The 21620-nt window shown below is 43.0% G+C and overlaps 1 protein-coding gene across 1 annotated transcript; it reads left to right on the forward strand.

The window, feature by feature from the left end:
* Nucleotides 1–995: 995 nt before the first annotated feature.
* Nucleotides 996–16035, forward strand: LOC309657601 (L-amino-acid oxidase-like; the record flags this gene model as incomplete). The annotated part of the gene is given in 8 exon segments (XM_082455280.1): nt 996–1172; nt 1175–1229; nt 3141–3355; nt 3813–3925; nt 5026–5227; nt 5743–5811; nt 6041–6174; nt 6738–16035. Coding segments are annotated over 8 exon segments (1791 nt in total). The 3' UTR covers nt 7564–16035.
* Nucleotides 16036–21620: the final 5585 nt, after the last annotated feature.

Here is a 21620-nt window from a genome sequence, read left to right on the forward strand (position 1 = left end):
CAATTCACACAGTAACTCTCCAAGCATTATTCTATCTGGTGCTCCCAGCAACCCTGTGGTGGAGGAACTATCCCTTTTTAAAGATATTACAACTGTGTGTGACAAACCTGATCTCCAAAATGAAAGAAGGAAACCAGCTTAGGTACATACCTATGCCAAGCTCTTCACACATCATCCCATTTAATCCTTGAAATACCCTGTAAAGAAAGTACTGTTGCCCCATTTTACAGATAAGGAAACCCAGGCTCAGAGACGTATAAGCCATATGTCCTAAGACACACAGCTACAACATGACAAAGCAGGGTTCGAACTCAGTTCTATTCGATTCCATTGCTATTGCCCTTTCCTCTATGCCACCACTGGTGTCCAGGATCTGAGTCCTGTGTCTCAGCTGCCGCGTGTCTGCTCGCACTCCTGCCCCCCTCCCCAGCCCCAGGCTGCTGCTCTGTGAGTGTTTCCTGCCCACTTCTCTCTCCACCTGCACTGTACATAGAGAACAAAGGGCCTGTATTGGCACCACAGCCAGCTGGCCTGATTCCTCGGGAGAAGAAATTTCAGGGCCAGAGAAACCCGCCTGTGCCTAAGGAAGCCCTGAGGGCCCCAGAGGAAAGGAGAAAAAAGGCCACTCCCCGCTGCAAATGGGCAGGACCAGAGACCTCTGCCCTGCCTGCAGAGGGAGCACCTGAGAGGGGTGGGGAGTGCCCAGCCCTCCCATGGGAATTCATGGCTAGAATCCCCACCTCGGAGCAGAAGCTTCCACAGTGAGACAGCAGTGGAACAGGGACATTCTCTAGTGGGAGCAGCCAGGAGCTTTGCCCTGTGCTGGGAGCCCAGACACTGTACTTCCAAACCAGTCCAGATGCTCATTCCCAACCCTCACCCCTTCCTGGGAGATGGTCACAGCAGGTTTGGTACAATCCGCTGGGTTCCCACAACCCCTCCTCCCCACTGGCTGGGCTCTGAGCTGGGAGAAGGGGCTTTCTCTAGGAAGGGAGATGGGCCAGGAGGAAGGTGGAGATACAGAAGATGAGGCTGGGGATGGGACAGTCATCTCCCCTGACAGCCCAGGCCTTGAGGGCAGGGCTTCTCTGCTTGGCCCAGCCGACAGGGCCCTGAGGCAGCCCAGTGGGAGGAAGCCAGCTACTGCTGGGTGGAGCTGGCTCCTCATAAAGAGAGGGAGAGCTGTCCCGGGCTCAGCACGAGCTGCAGGGCCATGGTCAAGATGAGAGGTAAGTGGGGTCCCTCCTCTGGGTCTGAGAGGGAAGTACCTGAGGAAGGAGGTGTTGGAGAGTGAAACAGGGAGAGGAGCTAGACTGGGGAGTGGGGATGGGCCAGGGGGTCGAGATGGATCCAAGGGGGGAGTCTGGGCATAGGGCCAGGCCGGGGGAAGGGAGGTGGGGACTGAGACGGGACAGGAGCTAGGTCAGGGGCTATGGATATGTCCAGATGTTGAAAGTGAGTTGAGAGGATGGATACAGGTCTGGAGAATGAGTCTGGGGGTTGGGCCCACTCAAGGGGAAGGTTATGGCACTGAGACGGAATGGTGGTAGCTCAGGGAGATGGGAAAACTTGTCAGGGGTGGAGAATGGATTAGGGAGGTTGAAGTAGGCCTGGTGGGGGCTGTGGGGAGGCTCGACTGGCTGTTGCCTGAGGCATGGTTACCCCTCCTCTTTTCTGAGGGGTCACCCCTGCAGAAGGCTCTTCTGGCATTGGGAAAGGCCTGCCCTGGGAACCAGCTGGGTCCCTGCCCTTCCTCAGCGGGTGGTCCCCGAAGGTCCCTTTTCTTCTTAGAGCTTCGGTTGTCCTGCCCGTACAAAGACAGGACTAAGGGGGTTCTCACCTGCCAAAAAACCTAGGGCTAGTGCAAGGGGGCTCAGTGTGTCACAGCTCCTGGCTCTTCCCCTTTAGAGCAGGTGACACCAAGGAAACCACACAGCCTCTCTTTCAGAGTTTCAGACTCTTAGGTGAATTTCTCTGTACATAAGAACGGTTCATTGTAGTAGTCACTCCGGACTTATTGTATGTTATCTATAAACTATGGTTTCCAGTCTTGACTGCATGTTAGAAAACATGGAGGGTTTTGGAAAAATACTGTGAGGCTGGAGAAGAACAACAGGATGGTTAAGTTCCCGTGGGGCACAATTAGTCACTGAGAAACTGGGCACCACTTCCCCACTTCCCTTCCCCAAAGAGAACTGTGTTAAACACACACACACACATACATCCTCTCACAAATGCACACATTCCCAACGAATGTGTGCTCCGCCACCCAACCTCATGCACAAATGCACACACAGAGTCAAACACAAGACACAAGCAACCGAATTCTCTCTCAAACTCAAGCAAATGCATACCTATCATCCTCTCTCCTCCAAACACAGGCCAACACACACCCATTTCTACAATCCCTCTCGCTTTTCTGTAGAGATTCATCCACACATTTACTCAGGTGCCTACACTGTCCCACAAACACATCCCCTTCACATAAAATCACAGACATCACACGGTTATACAGGGCAATAATCACAAACTCACAATCACAGCACCTTTATCATAGACAAGCTCACACACACACACTCACCAACAGAAGCAGGCGAATTTACACTCCAATACGAAGCTACATACACTTTTGTGTTTCTAGTCACGTGCACACATGTGAACTTGTAGTCCATGTTCACAATCACACAACTAACACCAGCACGTTCACACAAACATTCATACCCCATACAACACAGACACAGACACAATCACAAACACACATTTACAACCACACATTTGACAGACACTGCCTGATCTTTTTTTTTTTAACATCTTTATTAGAGTATAATTGCTTTACAATGGTGTGTCAGTTTCTGCTTTATAACAAAGTGAATCAGTTATACATATACATATGTCCCCATATCTCCTCCCTCTTGTGTCTCCCTCCCTCCCACCCTCCCTATCCCACCCCTCTAGGTGGTCACAAAGCACCGAGCTGATCTCCCTGTGCTATGCGGCTGCTTCCCACTAGCTAACTATTTTACGTTTGGTGACACTGCCTGATCTTACCACTCCCACTCATCCACACAGCCAAGCTCACTCTGGGTAGGGCGGGGTACAGAGCCCCAGAAAGGCAGCCCCCATTCCTCTCTCTGCCCCAGGAATCCTGATCTTGGGGCTCTTGTTGGCTACTCCCAGCTGCCTTGGCTACTATGAGGACTTGGTCAAGTGCTTCCAGGACCCTGAATACGAGTCTATCCTGGTCACAGCCCAGGAGGGCCTCCACACCTCCCCGCTGCCCAAGCGTGTGGTGGTAGTGGGAGCTGGCATGTCAGGGCTAACGGCAGCCAAGGCCCTGCAGGACTCAGGCCACCAGGTGAGCAGGCCTTGGAGGGGCCTCAATCATTCACCTCCAGTTTGCTTCGTTGTGTGGAAGAAGAAAAGGAGCGGGGTTACAGCCAACACTCTGACAACTATGCATAACCCACCAGGTCTCTCAGACCTTAGGTATTGTTCCTCAAAAATCTGGGTTCTCCTGAGACTTAACTGTAACTTGTGCTCTTTTGGAAATAAAAGTAGAGAAAGGCTATGCTAACCAGAAGGGACCAAGAGGCGTTCGGACCCCTGTAATCCTGGAGCTCTTCTGCCTCACTTACGTTACTCAGGACCCTCTGGGAGGAAACCCCCCTCTGCCCAGTTTGGTTATCTTGCACATTCAGGGACCTACTGCCGGGAATTCCAGAGTAGAGCCTGTGGCCCGTGGGGGTGGGAGTAGAGGGTGGGAGAAGGGAGAGCATAACCCTGGGAATGACAGCAGCCTCTCTGAACACCAGGTAACTATCCTGGAAGCCAGCGACCATGTCGGGGGTCGAGTGATCACATTCAGGAACGAGAAAGAGGGCTGGTACTGTGAACTGGGGCCCATGCGAATCCCAGAGTCCCACAGGTAAGTCTCAGGAAAGGGGTGGAGCAAAAGGCAAGGAGGAAGAATTAGGAGGAAACACAGCCCTGCTGCCATCGTGTCAGAGCCCTTTCAGATTCACTGTCTCATGTGATTCAATCCTGCAAGTCAGGACTAACACTGATCCCCCACTTGACAGAGATGATCGAGGCTCAGAGCCCAGGGTCATACAGAAAGTGGTAGATCCCAGACTAATAATGACAATAGTTACCATTAACTCATCAAATTGTTCTCTTTAAATATGGGCAGTTACTTACATGTCAATTATACTACTTTAAGCTATAAAATAATTAATAATAATAACAGCTGCCATTCAGTGAACACTTACTGTGTGCCCCACCCTGTGCTAAGTGCTATATGTGTATTATTTCATTTGATCCTCACAACCCTATAATTTAATAATCTTATTTTTCCTATTTACAAATCAAGAAACTGGGCTCAGAGATACTAAGTGACTCACCCAAGGTTCTCCTAGGAGAAAGTGACAAAGCTCTGCAAAATCAAGGAGGCACCTGGCACCAAAATATATGCTCAATCCCTAAATCAGAACTCACTCCTGGAAGAGAACCCAGCCCCTGGTTCTGGGGCTTCCAAGACAAAAAAGATCCCTCACCTGGTGTCCTACATACCTCCAAAAATATGGCTTCTTTTTCGCCTTAAGTGGAAACTGAACCCGAGATTTTCCTCCAAACACCATCAAAAACAAAAACAAAATTTAACAGTACCGGCCCAATGTAGGAGTCTTTAGATATGGCCTCAAACTTACTTAGAATTTGAATTTCAAACACTGTCTGAAACAAAATGTCTCTGTCTCTGTATCTGAGTTCTATATGTTCGACTTCCTTAAGGGCCTTCATTCAGTGATGGGTGAACTCCCTACTCCCTGTCTCCCTCAGGGCAAAAACAGGAGGAAAAGAACTAATGCTAGAGTAAGAGGAGGCAAGGTTAGAGGTGAGGAAGCAGTTAGTCTGAGCTCCTTGGGCACGTGAAGAAACTGGTTTTCCTGGAAATGGTTTCTATTGTGAGGTCAGCAGGAACGAGGTGCCATTGGGATGGGTGCCATGTTATGCCTGTATCTGTTCCAGGTTGGTCCACACCTATGTCAGGAAGCTGGGCCTGAAGCTAAACAAGTTCTTCCAGTACGATGGCAACACCTGGTACCTCATCAACAGAAAACGCTATCGTACTAGGGAGGTGAAGGCCAACCCAGAGCTCCTAGGCTATTCCATGAACCCAAGAGAAAAGGGCAAGAGTGCTATGAATCTCTTCTACCAGTCCATTGCCAAGGTGATTCCTGTCTCCCCCCTCCCCCCCGCTCCAGGGTTAGGAAAAAAACAGGGTCTGGCCAAAGGTCACCTAGCAAGTTAGTAGGTGGACCCAGGTCACCTGACTCCTACCTGGTACTCTTATGATTGGTCTGCCCTCCTTCTAACACCCCCTAAGAACGCTAGTGTCCCAGCCCCATCTCTTCTGTCCCTGTGGTCCAATGGCCCATTGCTTGATTAGGCAGTGGAAGGAAAAGGAATCACCAGGTAATCCAATCCTTAGTAATGAATCAATCCTCCTAGATTGCAGTGAATGTCTTCACCTTAAATTTTAGTCTCCAAAGGTCTTTAAATGAAGGAGAGATTTGGAAGTTAAGAGACAATTTAGGAGGTCCTGGAAGCTCCCTTCCCCTGGTCCTTCCATCCGCTCCCTCTTTGTCCCCACCCTCTTCAAAGGAACGTCCAGAGAACCCAGGAGTCCTGCCTCTGGCTCTATGACTTTAATCCAAAGCTGCTCCCCCTTCCTCTCCTCTGCAGCTCAGAATAAGTCTGAAAAAATTCAACTGCAGCCACCTGATGTCCTATTATGATTCTTACTCCACCAAGGTGAGTGAGGCAACGAAGTCCCAGGATAGGGATGGAAGGGGGTCTGTGCTCAGCCTAGACCCCTGGGGTTGTCCCCTGCATCCCAGGACCCTCTCCTCCCAACGCCCACAGCTTCACCTCCCTAGAGTCCAGTCCCCCCTCCCTCGCCCAACCTTGCCTACCCCAGGCCCCTGCTGAGGCCCCTTCCTACATACTGGACCCTCTATCTGGTGCTTCCACCTCCCCACAGGCTTACCTGCTGAAGAAAGGGATGCTGAGCCGAGGAGCAGTAAAGATGATCGGGGATGTGATGAATGAGGATGCTGGATACTATAAGTCCCTCCTGGAGGCCCTTCGGACTGACATGGTCTTCACAAGTAATAAGTAAGGCTGATCTGGACCAGGACTCGAGTCGGTCTCTTCCTCCAATACTCAGAGCAGAGAAAGGGAACTTTGACTGTTGAGTAGTTACTGTGTGCCCGGTGCTGTGCTAAGCACTTTCCAAGGGTTATCACATTTAACGCTATGATCACCTGGAAGGTAGGCACTATAATTCAGAGCCATTTTACCAGTGAGGATGCTGAGGCTCAGAGAAGTTATGTAACTTACTTAAGTTCACACCACTTGGGCAAGGGCTGGAGCCAGAATCCAAACGCAGGTCTGTAGGACTCCTCCTGGGACGCAAAATTGCATGGTGGACTTTGGAGCTAGACTGCGCATGTCATCGTGGGAAAGTGCCTTTTTTCTGGTGTTCCTCTTCCAAGCTATAAACGTAAACAATAATCCCTCCCTCACAAAGACTAGTTAAGGTGAGGTATATGAAATAACCAGCGCAGGCTGCAGGAGGCTAGTTTCCTCCCTTTTCACACTGGGATCGCTGCTGGCCACTCAGCAAACCGATCTTGCACCTCCTACACTCACCCTCTCCCCTCTCTTCACCCCTACAGCTTTTCCGAGATCACCGGGGGCTTTGACCAGCTCCCCAAAGCCCTCAACGCCAGCTTGAAGCCTGGCACCATCCTTCTGGGCTCCAAGGTAGAGATGGTAGTGAGGGATGGGCCTGAGGTCCGGATTTCCTACCGGGTGGGCGAACCCAACTCGACGCTGCCCACCCTCACCGCGGACTTTGTCATCATCTCCGCCTCGGCCAAGGCCACGCGCCTCATCACCTTTGAGCCCCCGCTCTCCCGGGAAAAGATGGATGCGCTCCGCTCGGTGCATTATACCAGTGCCAGCAAGGTAGTTCTGGCCTGCAACGAGTCCTTCTGGGAGCGGGATGGCATCCGGGGTGGGGTTTCCATCACCGACCGGCCCTCGCGCTACATCTACTACCCCAGCCATAGCTTCCCCAGCGGCAAGGGGGTCCTGCTGGCCTCCTACACCGTGGACGACGATTCCCTCTTCTTCATACCCATGAAGAACGACCAGGTGGTGGATATCGTCCTGGAGGACCTGGCGGCCGTGCACCAGATCCCCAAGGAGGAGCTGCGGCGCATGTGCCCCTCCTCTGTGATCAAGCACTGGTCTCTGGACCCCCTCATCATGGGCGCCTTCACTGAGTTCACACCCTACCAATTTGTGGACTATTCGCGGCAGCTTTTCCAGCCAGAGGGCCGCATCCACTTTGCTGGCGAGCACACCTGCCTGCCCCACGCCTGGATAGACACTGCCATCAAGTCTGGCCTCCGAGCAGCCAGGAACATTCAGGCTGCCGTGGACAAAGAGGCCACGGGGAGACAGAAGACCTTCACCAACACCCAGAACCATTTCTAACCCTAAGAGAAATCCCTGAGGGGATCTGGAAGGAAGCAGGCTGCAAGGTGGGAGTTGGAGGCAGAGACCCAGGAGAGACGCCGCCATTAGTCCCCCTGCCCACAAAGAGCCCGAAAATACCAGAGAACCCAGCTGGCAAGTCCACCCCCTTTCCTGCTTCTCACCCCTGCCAGCCCTTGAGAAGGATCAGCAGAGTCAGGGTATTTGGAGGGAGAAGGAAAAAACCAAGGATGGACTGTGCTAGAATCAGCCTTTAGCTGGCATAATAGTAACAAGCAAAAAAGAGAGTTTTCAACAACACTCAAATTTCTGTCATCTACAGCTAGAAGCCCCTAAAGGAACAGACAAACCCAAACCAGAGCAATGTTAAACCACAGATGGGCCACACGAACCCACAGCACAGCAAACCCCATCATTGCGTGCTTGAGCCAGGGGCCTCACATCTTGGCCCAGCTGGAGTCGTGGCGGATGGGAGAGATGAGTTCTTGCTTGCCCTTTTTTGAGCCTGCAAGAGCAGGACTTGGCTTCCTAGATATCTCCTGGCCCATGGACTTTTCCTCTCTACCCTGACCTCTTCATCACCAACCAGAACTCACCGCCCTGCCCCTGCCTGTCCAGTCCACACATCTCCTTGGGAGGACACCAAGCTCATTCTACATGCTCCCTCCCCACTCTGTTCCACACTAACACCTGCCCTGTCCTTGCACGCCCAACTGAAGTTATTCCCTCTCCCCAGATCCTTCCTTAATGGCCACACTCAGACCCCAGGGGTCTCTTTCCTTTGAACCACAACCCTTCCTACCTAGAGTCCCAAACATTTGAACTGTGGATCTTCTTGTGCTGTTATATGTTACTTATCCAAGTAGACAAAAGGAAGAAGTAAATAAAGTGGTAAACCCTGTCGCTGGAGAACATTCCTACCAGGAAGACTCTGGAGACCAGCATGATGAAACATGTAGTGTTATATCCTGAGACTGGCATATTTATAGGGGGAAAGGATAGAAAGAGGGAACATTTTCTTACTGCATTTGGTTTATTGTTAAAACCCCAGCCTACTTAATTTTGATTTTCTTTGCACCCCTATGTTAGTCAGGACTTTTTCCATTTCAGGTGCTGGAAATCAAATTCAAACTACCTTCAGGGAAAAGGAAATGTTTTGGCTCACATATCTGAAAAGTCCAGGGTGAAGCGCACTTCACTCAGACTGATTGGGTTCAGGAATTGATAAGTCATCATTAAAGTTCTCTCTCTTTCTACCTCTTGACACTGTTTTCCTAAATTAGCTTCTGTATTGAGTTGAATGATGTCCCCCAAAGTTCATATCCATCCAAAACCTGTGTAGGTGACTTTATTTGGAAATAGAGTCTTTGCAGATGTAATCAAGTTAAGATGAGGTCATATTGGATTAGGGTGGGCCAGGAGGAGAAATGGAACAGACTCTGCCTCAGAGCCCCCAGAAGGAGTCAGATCTGCTGACGCTTTGATTTTTGAACTTCTAGCCTCCAGTACTGTGAGGAAATAAATTTCTGCTCTTTTAAGCCATCTAATTTTATAGTAATTTGTTACAGCAACTCTAGGAAACTGTACACATGGTGAACCCCCTAGAACCCGGCTTCATCAAGGGAGAAGTCACTTTCCAAATTGTCTCCTGGTCTGTTATATTTGGTAACCCCATTAGTGTCATGGCAAAGGCCATGGCTTCTTGAGGCTCTCAGAAGAGAGGAGGAATCCTGACCAAGCGGAGTCCAGGCAGAGAACGGAGCAGAAGGTGGGACTGGGGGAGAGCAAGGTCCCGTAGGAAGAGCTCATCATGAACCCCCTTGGCTAAGAGGAGGACCCTGAAGAAACAAATCAGGGAGGAGCACAGGGAAGAACAGGGAAGCAAAGAGCTCTTTGCTGGCCTCTGCCCGTTGGATATAAAAATGAGGCCCCAGGGCCATGGAGTCAGCTGTGCAGAGAGGATGAAGTAGGCTGAGGGGGAATGAAGGGTGGAAGTCAGACTCAACCTGTGGTTTGGAGATAAATGACTCACAGCATTTGGATGGGAGTATTAGGCAGAAGATGAAAAGGTTCAGAGATACCTTTTTATTGGAGAGCTGCCACACAAGGTTCTTAATTACAAAAACCAGAAACCAAATCTGAGTGATTTAAGTCAAAGAGGAGAGGAGGAATATCAAGAAGCTCCCAAAATTGACAGGAAGGGAAGTGGGCTGATGCCAAAGGAGACTTGTGGCCCGAGCCACAGCCAAGCTCCTGCCATAGGAGCAGCCTGATAGATGGCCACTGCGTGCTTGTGTGGCCATTGGGACCACCACCACTGGGCACACTCCTACTGCTGCCAGAACTAGTTCTCAACTGTCCACTGCTTTTTCATTTCCCCTATATTCAAAATCCCAGATGGGAGCATCCAACTGGCTGAGCGTAGGTCAGTGCCCACTCCCTGGCTGCAGCGTCAGGGAAAGCAAGTAATGAACAATACTCTAGACTTTGAAGTGGGAGGTGAACTGTTGCCTTCCATCAGACTTTACTGTGGTGGCTTCCCCAGGCACAGGAAGCAGGTATTGATGCTGGCAACCATAAGGCAAAGTCAAGGTAAGTCCCAAAGAGAAGGACAGGACACAGACCACCTCTGCCACATGAGCCACTGAACCTCTCTGAGTCTCAGTTCCTCAGCTGGACAATCAGGATAACACTCCACCCCTCCTTCATGGCTGAAGGGACTAGAGATCCTGTACAAAGGGCACCTAAAGATTATACGTGCATAAAGCATGGAGGAAGTCTTTGTCCCCCGCTGCTCTGAGAGAGGAATTATTCACGGGTTAAGGATGAGGACACCAAAGCTCAGTGGGATCAAGTGACTTGCTGAAGCTTTGACAGCCAGGTGTTGGGAGAGAATTCACAGCCAGGGCTGCCTGAGTCAGAAGTCTAGCTCTTGCCACAGCACGATGCTGCTAGTCTAGTTGGAGAGAGAAATGACTGGCCTGAAAGAGATGGGACAAAATTCAGACCAAGCAAACACTGAGGCAGGCGAGGTGGCAGGAGCTCTGTAAGGGCTGAGATATGCATGGGCAGTGCTGACCACCTGTCTGGGTAACACATTATGCCTATAATGCTACACTCCCTCATTTCCTTTCTACGTGCTTTCTTGAAGGGGGAAAGAAAAGAGTAGAGTTATGGCTCATAAAACCAGCAGCCTCTCTACAGATGGCTACTACAAATTTCAATGAGCAGCCTCTTTTATCTTTCTGCATCAAAATCTGGGAACACTCACAGAAGGGTGAGTGTATAGAACAGCCATATGTAACATATGCCTTAACAAAAGCAACAGTTGAGAATGACTCCAGTAACTCTCAAGAGGTAAAAGCATGCCCCATTCCACCCCAAAATGTACCACCCACACAAGCCACTTAGAGGTAGACCTCTGGGAATCCCAAGCTGAAGCTTACTCTAAGAGCATGGAGAATCTTGAGCAAAGTCTCCCTTGGAATCCCTGGGCATGACATCTTCTCTTCCTGCCCCCAGGGATCTTCTTAGAACCCAGTGAGTACATCAAGGGCCAGGTGCCAGAGCTCCAGATTAAGAAGCAAGGCTAGAACTTGGAGTTGGGCCCCTTTGGATGCTAAGAACCCACTAACAGGCCCCAGGAAAAAGGGTGAGAAAAGAGGGGTGGAGAAGGAAGAGGAAGGGGACCCTGCCAGGAACAGAAACTCAGCCCCTCTTTGCCTTCCTTTTCCAAGCATTTTATATTCATCATTGATTGTTAGTCTTCCTGCTTGACAGACAAGGAATTGAGGCTCTGCGAGTGAGATCAACCCAGCATGCAAGTGTAAGCACCCAGACTAGATGGTAATAATAATAGCCATCATTATTGGGTCTTACTGCAAGTATTGTACTAGAACCATACATTCATTTTCTAACTGAATTTTCTAACTGAATCTCCACCCCACCCCCCAAAAAGCCAACCTCTATGAAATAGACACAATCATCACCTTCATTTTACAAATGAAGGAATTGAGAACTACAAAGCTTCTTTTGCTCTAAGTTACATAAACAGGATTCTCTATCCGATGCCCTGCATGTATTCACAAATTTAAATTTTTAGTCTAACATGTAAATTACATCAAACTATCTCCCAGATCCCCTGTAGTAAAAAGTGAGTTAGTCCAAACCAGAGCCAGACATAGTATTATTTTTTAAACTACTTAAACCAAAAGAATCAGAATGTTGCTTCTTCCTTGAGTCTCTGGTTGTCTGAAGGGCTTCCATTCAAAACCAGGGACATGACCCCTGCCTGTCTCTCCAAGGCTAGAAAAGAAGGAAATAAACTTTCTGGTGATACTCCAAGGAAATACAAATTAAACTTCAGGAAGCACTTTCAACCATGCTCCTGGGAAGACTGGGAAATGGTTTTCTTTCAAAATGGTCCGGTCTTGGAGCCCCATGAGCATGGGGGTAGAGGAGTGAGAGTCAGCCACTGTGCTCTAGGCTGTTGTGCACCTGGCAGGTAGCTGGAACTGAAGCTTCCCAATCTCATCCAGTGCAATGGAAATGCTGATTCCTCAATGTATGGCAGCACTAGAGTAAGATATTGAGACTAATGCTGAGTTCCTGAGCTACTCAAAAGAAGAGGACAATTCAACAGGAGAGTTCTGACCTAATAGCCCATCACCACCAGTGTGCCACACTCCACCCCAAGAGGAAGGCAGGGAGCATTTGTGGACTGAATGTGTGCTTAAAGATCATGAAGCCAGGCCACATTTTTGAAACACAGAAACTGAAAAACCCAGAGGAGTTAAAAACATAATCAAGGAAAAGAGACTATCAAAAACTTGCCAGTCTGATTTGAAAAATAACTGAAGAGAATTTTAGAAGTGAAAAACATAAATAAAATTAGAAACACAGGGATAGATTTAATAGAAGGTTAGACTTAATTGAAAAGATAATTAGCAAACTGGAAGAAAGAGCTGAAGAAATTTGTCTCTATTTAGAGACAAATTACTTAGAAACAAAGAGATGAGAAATATAAAAAAGAACTTAACAGCCATGTAGGATAAAGGGAGAACATTCAATATAAATTTAATCTGATATAGCAGGAGAGAATAGATAGAACGAGAGAATGGCAATATTGAAGAAATAATAACTGAGAATTTTCCAGAATTGATGAAATACATAAAACAAATGAAGGAAGTCCAACAAATTCCCAAGCTGGATAGGTAAAAAGAAATGTATACCTGGACACATCATGGTCAAACTGGCTGAATACAAAAGACAAACATAAGATGCCAAAAGCAGCCAAAAAAGAGAGATTACCTATGAAGGACTGCTGATTAAATTGATAGCTGGCTTCTCAATAACAACACAGACCAGAATACGTTGGAATACCACCTCAAAGTGCTTAGAGAAAATAACCAACAGCCTAGAGTTCTAAAACCAGCAAAAATATCTTTCAGTAATAAAGATGAAACAAGACACTTCGAGGTAACAAACACTGATGGGTTTTACCATGAACAGAACCTCACTAAAGGATCTTCCACAGAGTGTACTTCAGGAAGAATAATTCCAGAGGAAAATTCTAAATGGGAAAAAGAATAGTGAGCAAATAATTTTGTAAGCATGTGTAAAACAACAATAACTGTGGCCACTTTTTAGTGTTAAAAGTTTTTAAGATAGAACCAAAATCCTGGACAAGAATAACCTATAAGTCAGGAGGAAGGTGATTGGAGATAAAATATACTGTATCCTCTAAAAGAAATAACACAGTACAGCCCATACCAAGATAAAGGCTTAGTAAAGTTACTGACCTTCAAAGATTTAAAAATCTGCAACAAATTACCTACAGATACTATTATCCCCTTTGTTAGTAACAAGTCCCTCTGCTGTTTAAATGGCAATGTGCCCAGCTAAAAATCCACATTTCCCAGCCTCTTTTGGAGATAAGCATGGCCAATGAAATATAAACAAAGCTTTTGAATAAAACTTCTAGAAAAGCTCCTTAAAGGAAGCTGGCTCAGCTGAAGTGGCTCCCTTTCTGTCCCTTACTCTTTCCTTTCTTCTTACCTACACTTCAGATTAGATTGCTAGAGCTCCAGCATCCATTTTGTGACCATAAGCTGGCTTCCAACTCAAAATATCAGAAAAAGAATGCGAGAGTAAACATAAGAAAAACAGAAGTAAGGATTTAATAAAGATGTTACTTAGAAAGTAAAACATTAGCATTAATAAATGCAAGAGCTTTTTAAAATAACAAATATAAATAGATAAGTTATTAGCTAACCTACTCAAGGAAAAAAATAGAAGAAAACACAAATGTCTAATATAAAATACGAGAATGAGGAAATAACTAGTACAGAGTAACAACAACAACAACAAAAATCGTACTTAGACTGCTTTTCCCAGCTACATGCAAGTAAATTTCATACCTGGATGTAATAGAGTATTTTCTCAGAAAATGAAAGTTAACAAAACTGATCTTAGAAGACATAGGAAAGTTTAAACAGACCAATCATAATAATGAAAATAAAGTTGTCAAAGGCCCAACTCTCCCTCAAAAAGCAACAAACCCTGATGATCTCACAGGGTTCTATCAAACGTTTAAGAAACAAATAATTCCAGTGCTGTGTAAACTGTACCACACTGGAGAGGAAAAATAAACAATAATAGGACTTTAAAAAGGGTAATAACTACAGATACAATTGAAGTTTTTAAAATATCATAAGAGATTTTTTGAATAACTTTATAAGAGGCAGGATCCCTGCCTCCTGTAACCTGAGCTCTGATGACTGCGATGTTGACACAGACAGATTTCTCGGAGAACAGCCTCGCTCAGCCAAGGACAAGAGAGCCTTTCAGAGATTTATGAATAACTTTATACCAATAAATTTGAAAATGGGCAATTTTCAAATTGATGAAAAAGATAATTTCATATAAAAATATAATTTAGGTGAAACTGGCAATTTCATATAAGAATATAATTTACCAAAACTGAATTAAGAGAATTTTAAATACCTGCATTGATCTACAACCTTTAAATACATAGGATTAATAGTTTATAATAACTCATGCCTCCCTCAAAAAAAAAAAAACAACCTGGAAATTTTAAAGCTAAATTCTGCCAAATGTTCAAGTGACATACAGTCCTAATTTTATGCAAAGTGTTCCAAATAATAGGAGAAAAAAGGGGAATGCTCTCAAATTCATTTTAGATGACCAGTCTAATTTGATACCAAACCCAGAAAAAGAAAGTTTAAGAAAAAAAAGCTATGGACCGATCTCACTTATGAACACAGATGTAAATGTTTGATATATTAGCAAACCGTATCCCATGTATACAAGATACACCCACACACACACACACACACACACACACACACACACACACACATATTAAAGGAAACTTTCTTAACCCAATAAAGGGTATCTCCTAAAAGCCTATAGTAAACATCGAATTTCATGGTGAAATATTTGATATAAACCTCCCCCAAATCAGGGATAAGACAAAGATGTCCACAATGACCACCTCTCCTCAAACTGTTCTGGTTACCTAGTTATGCAATATGATAAGAAAAATAAATATAAAGTATAAGAATTGGTAAGGATGAAACAAAACTGCTAGCATCCACAAATAATATCACTGCCTATATTGATATTAAATCATTGTCTACAAACCCTGAGAATAAATTAAAATTATGATGTAAATTTATATAAGAGTTCAGCAATTTTGTGAAAGAGCAAAAAGACTAAAAAGAATTTTAAAAACTTTTAAAGCTATTCAGATTTATTAAAAATGTAAGGTGATTAAGACTGTGGTATTAGACCAATAAAACATAATAAAGAGCCAGAAACAGATGTGCACATATGGAATATTAATATGACAAAAGTACGCATTGCAAGTCAAAGTAGGAAAAGATGATCAGTTCAATATTTGACTTTAGGACAATTCATTACCCATATGAAAAAATGGATTCCTATATGTCACCCATAAACATGGATCAATTTCAGATATATTAATGTGAAAACAAAACTTTAAAAATTTTAGAAGAAATTATAACTCTTCATGAGCTTGGGGTACAGAAGGATTACCTATAAAATAAAAATCATTAAGGATGATAAATTTGACTACTAATAAAATATAAAATATCTATTCATTACAAGTTACTACAAACAAATAGAAAAGTATGGTACAGCCTGGGAGAAATCATTTGCAATACATATATCTAATAACTAAAAGAGCATTTCATTTAACCCTCACAGCAACCCTGTAAGGTGTTTTATGTCTATCATATAAATGAAGAAATTGAGGCACATTAAAAGTAATAAATGTTCTCATAAATGTGATTCAACCTAGGTCTGTCTTCTTCTGAAGCTCATGCTTCTAATTCTTCCAGTACAGCTCCTTGCATGAACATGTAGCATGGCTGGATGGGCACAGAAGTGAAGGTCACAGGATCAGAGAATCTGCCATAGGAGAGAGGCAGAGGAGTGAGATTTCAGGATGCTGATAGAGTAAACAGAACATATTAAAGCAGGTCGAAAAGCTCCAGGAGAGATGTCTCCAACACGAAGGAACAAGAAAGTCTGACATATTTGAATTTGAGAGGAAATGTAGACAGTTGTGGGTTACATTTGAAGATGAATTAGTAATAAATGCATAGGAAACTGAGGGAGTAAGATAGATGGAAATTACATGTTATCTATTAAGCATATGTTCATCAGTAAGGGAGTGAATAAATCAATTGAAGCATATCCAGGGAATGGAATTCTATGCAGCAGTTAAAAATGAATGAGCTACATGATCTATGTATCATTACAAATAAACCTTTGAAAATAATGATGAGTGAAAAGAATTTTTAAATGAAACATACATTACTACATATTAAATTCAAGAACAAATATAGGGCTTCCCTGGTGGTGCAGTGGTTGAGAATCTGCCTGCCAATACAGGGGACACGGGTTCGAGCCATGGTCTGGGAAGATCCCACATGCCGCAGAGCAACTGGGCCCGTGATCCACAGCTACTGAGCCTGCGTGTCTGGAGCCTGTGCTCCGCAATGGGAGAGGCCGTGACAGTGAGAGGCCCACGCACCGTGATGAAGAGTGGCCCCCGCTTGCCGCAACTAGAGAAAACCCTCGCACAGAAACGAAGACCCAACACAGCCATAAATAAATAAATAAATAAATAAATAAATAAATAAATAAATAATTAAAAAAAAAAAAAAAAAAAAGGCAGAAGACCTGAATAGATACTTTCCCAAAGAGGACATGCAGATGGCCAACAGGCACATGAAAAGATGTTCAACATAACTAGTCATCAGGGAATTATTCAATACAAATCAAAACAGAAATGAGATATCACCTCACATCTGTCAGAATGGCTATCATCAAAAAGACCACAAATAATAAATGTTGGCAAGGATGTGGAGAAAAGGGAATGCTAGTACACTTGGTGGTGGGAATGTAAACTGGTGCAGCCATTATGAAAGACAGTATGGAGGTTCCTCAAAAAACTAAAAATAGAACTACCATATGATCCAGCAATTCCACTCTTGGGTATATATCTGATGAAAACAAAAACACTAATTCAAAAAGATACATGTACCCCAATGTTCATAGCAGCATTATTTACAGTTACCAAGATATTAAAGCAACCTAAATTCCCATCAACAAATGAATAGGTAAAGAAGATGTGGTGTGTATATATACAATACAATATTACTCAGCATAAAAAGAAAAAAATTTTGCCATTTGCAACAACATGGATGGGCCTGAAGATATTATGCTTAATGAAATAAGTCAGAGAAAGACAAATAGTGTATGTTATCACTTATGTGTAGAATCTAAAAAATAAAACAAATGAATAAATATGACAAAACAGAAATAGACTCACATATAGAGAACAAACTAGTGGTTACCATTGGGAAGAGGGATGGAGGAGGGGCAAGATAGGGGTAGGGAATTAAGAGGTACTAACCACTATGTATAAAATAAAGATACAAGAATATATTGTATAACACAGAGAATAAAACCAATATTTTATAATAACTTTGAATAGACTAAAATCTATAAAAATATTGAATCACTATGTTGTACACCTGAAACTAATATTATAAATCAATTATACTTTAATTTTTAAAAATCAACATGTTAAACACCTTAAGCTTAATATAGATAGATAAATGATAGATAGATAGATAGATAGATAGATAGATAGATAGATAGATAGATAGGTAAAGTTTAAACAGACTAAAAAAAGAAATTCTTGGGGGAACAGAGTGCAGAGGCACATCTAGGTTCTAGGAATTTTTTAATGAGCTTTGCCCCCAGGAAATATATAAACAAGGAAGACTTTCAAGGTTTCTATAAATTGAGCTAATGGTTAGATCAATAAAAATACTTACATGGAACACTCTGTATTCAAACTGCCATACTGGTACAAGGAAAGGGAAGAGAAAGGAAACATATTTATTTAGCACAATAGAATCCACTGTTCACACTTGAGCCTACCTTTTTCAGTACTCCCACACAGCCATGAGGATTTTCAAGGTATGCTAAGTGGTAGAGCTGAGGCTTTTCTGAAACTTAATTAGGTCAGTCCCCTCTGAGCTTCCAAGGAACAAGTGGATTACCAGATCAAATGGATATAAAAATATTTATGGCAAGTAGCACTTACTGAGAAAGTACTAATTTCCAGTCACTTTTCTGAGTACTGTACTTATATATGAATAAGGCCTCTCAATAACTCTATGAAGTAGATACTATTTTGCCCCTCATCTTATTGAAGAAGAAACTGAGGCATGAGAGGTCAAGTAATTTTCCCAAAGCCAAATAGCAAGAATGTGGTGGAGTTATAATACAAAACCAGACAATCATACAAAATCCAATTCAAAATGGATCAGACACCAAATGTGAAATTTTTTTAGAAAAATAAAACTTTTAAAGCTATCTGACAGTGATGTCAGCAAGACGGCAGAAGCTCCAGGCCCCTCTTCCTCCCTGGAAATGCCAAGTAAACAACAACAGATTGACCAGAAATAGTGTTGTGGGAGCTCAAGAAACCAGTCAAGGATCTGTAGCAACCAAGAAAATGCCTAATTTTTAAAAAGCAACACTAAAAGCAGTAGAAAATTTCATGGCATTTTTGTGTACCTTTGCCAACCACCTCCCCAACTCAATAAGGTGGAAGTCACCCAATACCTGGTTTTTCCATTGGAACTTGTTTGCAATGTTCTGGCACAACTGGGAGCTGCCCAAGAGACGGATTTCTGATTCGTCCGACTTAAGCTCAGACAGTAATAGTGACATAGTTTGAATATTAGGGTGGATGTTGCTGAAAGCAGTGGTAGGTGCTGTGGCACATGAAAACTTCAGGGGAACTGCAGACCCATAGGTGGTTGGAGGCAAGAGATTACAGGCAGAGGAATACAACAGAACATCCAAAGCCCTGAGAAGAAGCAGAGGTGAGATTCTCAGGAAAATTAAGACATTTAAAGGCAGCTGTGTGGATTTCCCTGGTGGTCCAGTAGCTAAGACTCCACAATCCCAATGCAGGGGGCCCAGGTTCGATCCCTGGTCAGGGAACTAGATCCCACATGCCGCAACTCAGAGTTCACATACTGCAGCTAAAGATCCTGCATGCCACACCTAAAGATCCCACATGCCACAACGAAGATCCTGCGTGCCGCAACTATGACCTGGTGCAGCCAAATAAATAAATAAATTTTTAAAAAATAAAATAAAATAAAAGCAGCTGTATATACATATGAAAAGCACACAGCTAACACCATACTCAATGACAGAAGACTGAAAGCTTTCCCTCTAAGATCAGGAACAAGACAAGAATGCCCATTTCACCATGCAATTCAACATAGTACTGAAAGTCCCAGCCAGATAAATTAGGCAAGAAAAAGACATAAAAGGCATCCAAATTGGAAAGGAAGAAGTTAAATTACCTCTGTTCACAGACAACATGGTCTTATATGTAGAAAAACCTAAAGACTACACCCTAAAAATTGTTTGAACTAATAAACGAATTCAGAAAAGTTACAGGATAAAAAACCAACACACAAATATCCGTTTTGTTTATAAACACTAATAAAGAACAATACAAAAACGAAATTAAGGGGAGAAATTTCATTTACAATAACATCAAATATATATATACTTACGAATAAACTTAACCATGGAAGCAAAAGACTTGAAGACTACAAAACCTTGTTGAAAGAAATTTTAAAAGACACCAATAAAAGGAAAGATATCTCACATTCATGAATTAGAAGATATAATATTGTTAAGTTGTCAATACTACCCAAAGCAATCTATAGATTTGACACAATGCCTATGAAAATCCCAATGCCTTTTTATTGTGGTTGCAGAAATAGAAAAATTCATCCTAAATTCAGATCGAATCTCAAGAGGCCCTGAATAGCAAAAACAATTTTGGAAAACGAGAGGAAAAAAGTCAAAGGTATTACATTCCTACTTCAAAATTTACTACAAAGCTTTAGTAATCAAACCAGTGTGGCATGAGCATAAGGACAGACATATCAACCAATGGAATAGAACAGAGAACAGAGGGGGGAAAAAACGTCTATATATATGACCAAATGATTTTCAACAAAAGTGCCAAGACCACTCAATGAGGAAAGGACAGTCTTTTTAATAAATGATACTGGGAAAATTGAATATCAACATGCAAAACTATGAAGTTGGACCCTTACCTTATGCCATACACAAAAATTAACCCAAAGTGGATCAAAGACCTAAATGTGAGACCTAAAAATATAAAATCCTTAGCAGAAAAGAGAGTAAAATCTTCATACATTGGATTTGGCAAAGATTTCTTAGCTATGACACCAAAAGCACAAGCAATAAAAGGAAAAACAAGTAGATTAGATTATATCAAAATTTAAATTTTATGTGTCTCTGATAAGGGAGCTAATATCCAGAATACATAAAAACTCCATCTAGTTCAGCCATAAAAAGGAATAAGCAGTGATATATGCTACCACATGGATGAACCTTAAAAACATTATGCTAAGTGAAAGAAACTAGTCACAAAAGCGCACATATTGTATGATTCTATACATATGAAATGTCCAGAAGAGGAAAATATATGGAGGCAAGGTGATTTTGAGATGACTGATAAAAGATACAGAATTTCTCAGGGTTGTGATAAAAATATTCTAAAATTGATGTTGTTGTTGTTGCACAACTCCATGAATATACTAATAACCACAGAGTTGTACACTTTAAATGGGTGGATTGTATGGTATGTGAATTATATCTTAATAAATCTATTACTAAAAACCTCAACTCGATTTATTGTTTATAAGATATATTTAAAATATAAGAATACAGAAAGGTTAATATCAAAGAAGAACTACCATGCAAACCTAATCAAAGAAAGCTGAGATATCTTCAATGATAACACATAGAATATAATTTAAGAAAAAAGCATTAGTAGAGGTAGAGAGGAACATTTCATAATGATAGCAGTTTCAACTTACAAAAAAGTTATAACAATTCTATTGTGCGTGTATATAAACATGGCCTCAAAATATATATGGCAAAACCCAACAGAATACAAGGAGAAATAGATCAATTCACAACTACAGTGGAAGATTTCCACACATATCTTTCAGTAACTGATTCAAAAAGCAGGCCAAAAAATTCAGTAAGTATATGAAAGATTCTTAAAAGAACAATAACAAACCTGCCTAATGGAACATACACAGACATGGTCTCAGTAAAGCTGCAGAATATACATAATTTCCAATCGTTCATGGAACTTTTGTAAAAATTGATCAAAGTCCCACATTTCAAAGGGTTGAAATCATATGGAGTATTTTCTCTTACCACAATGCAATTAGTCCTCAAATCAGTGTTTTAAAAGATAACTGAACAAAATAAATAGATATTCTGTGTTCATTGTTAGGAATACTCAACATTGTCAGGATGTCAGCTCTTCCCAACTTGATCTATAGATTCAGTGCAATCAAAATCAAAATCACAGCAAGTTATTTTGTGGACATCAACAAACTGATTCTAAAATTTATATGGAG

The sequence above is a fragment of the Balaenoptera physalus genome (genome assembly GCF_965194825.1).
Source record: "Balaenoptera physalus genome assembly, chromosome: 1".
NCBI lineage: Eukaryota > Metazoa > Chordata > Mammalia > Artiodactyla > Balaenopteridae > Balaenoptera > Balaenoptera physalus.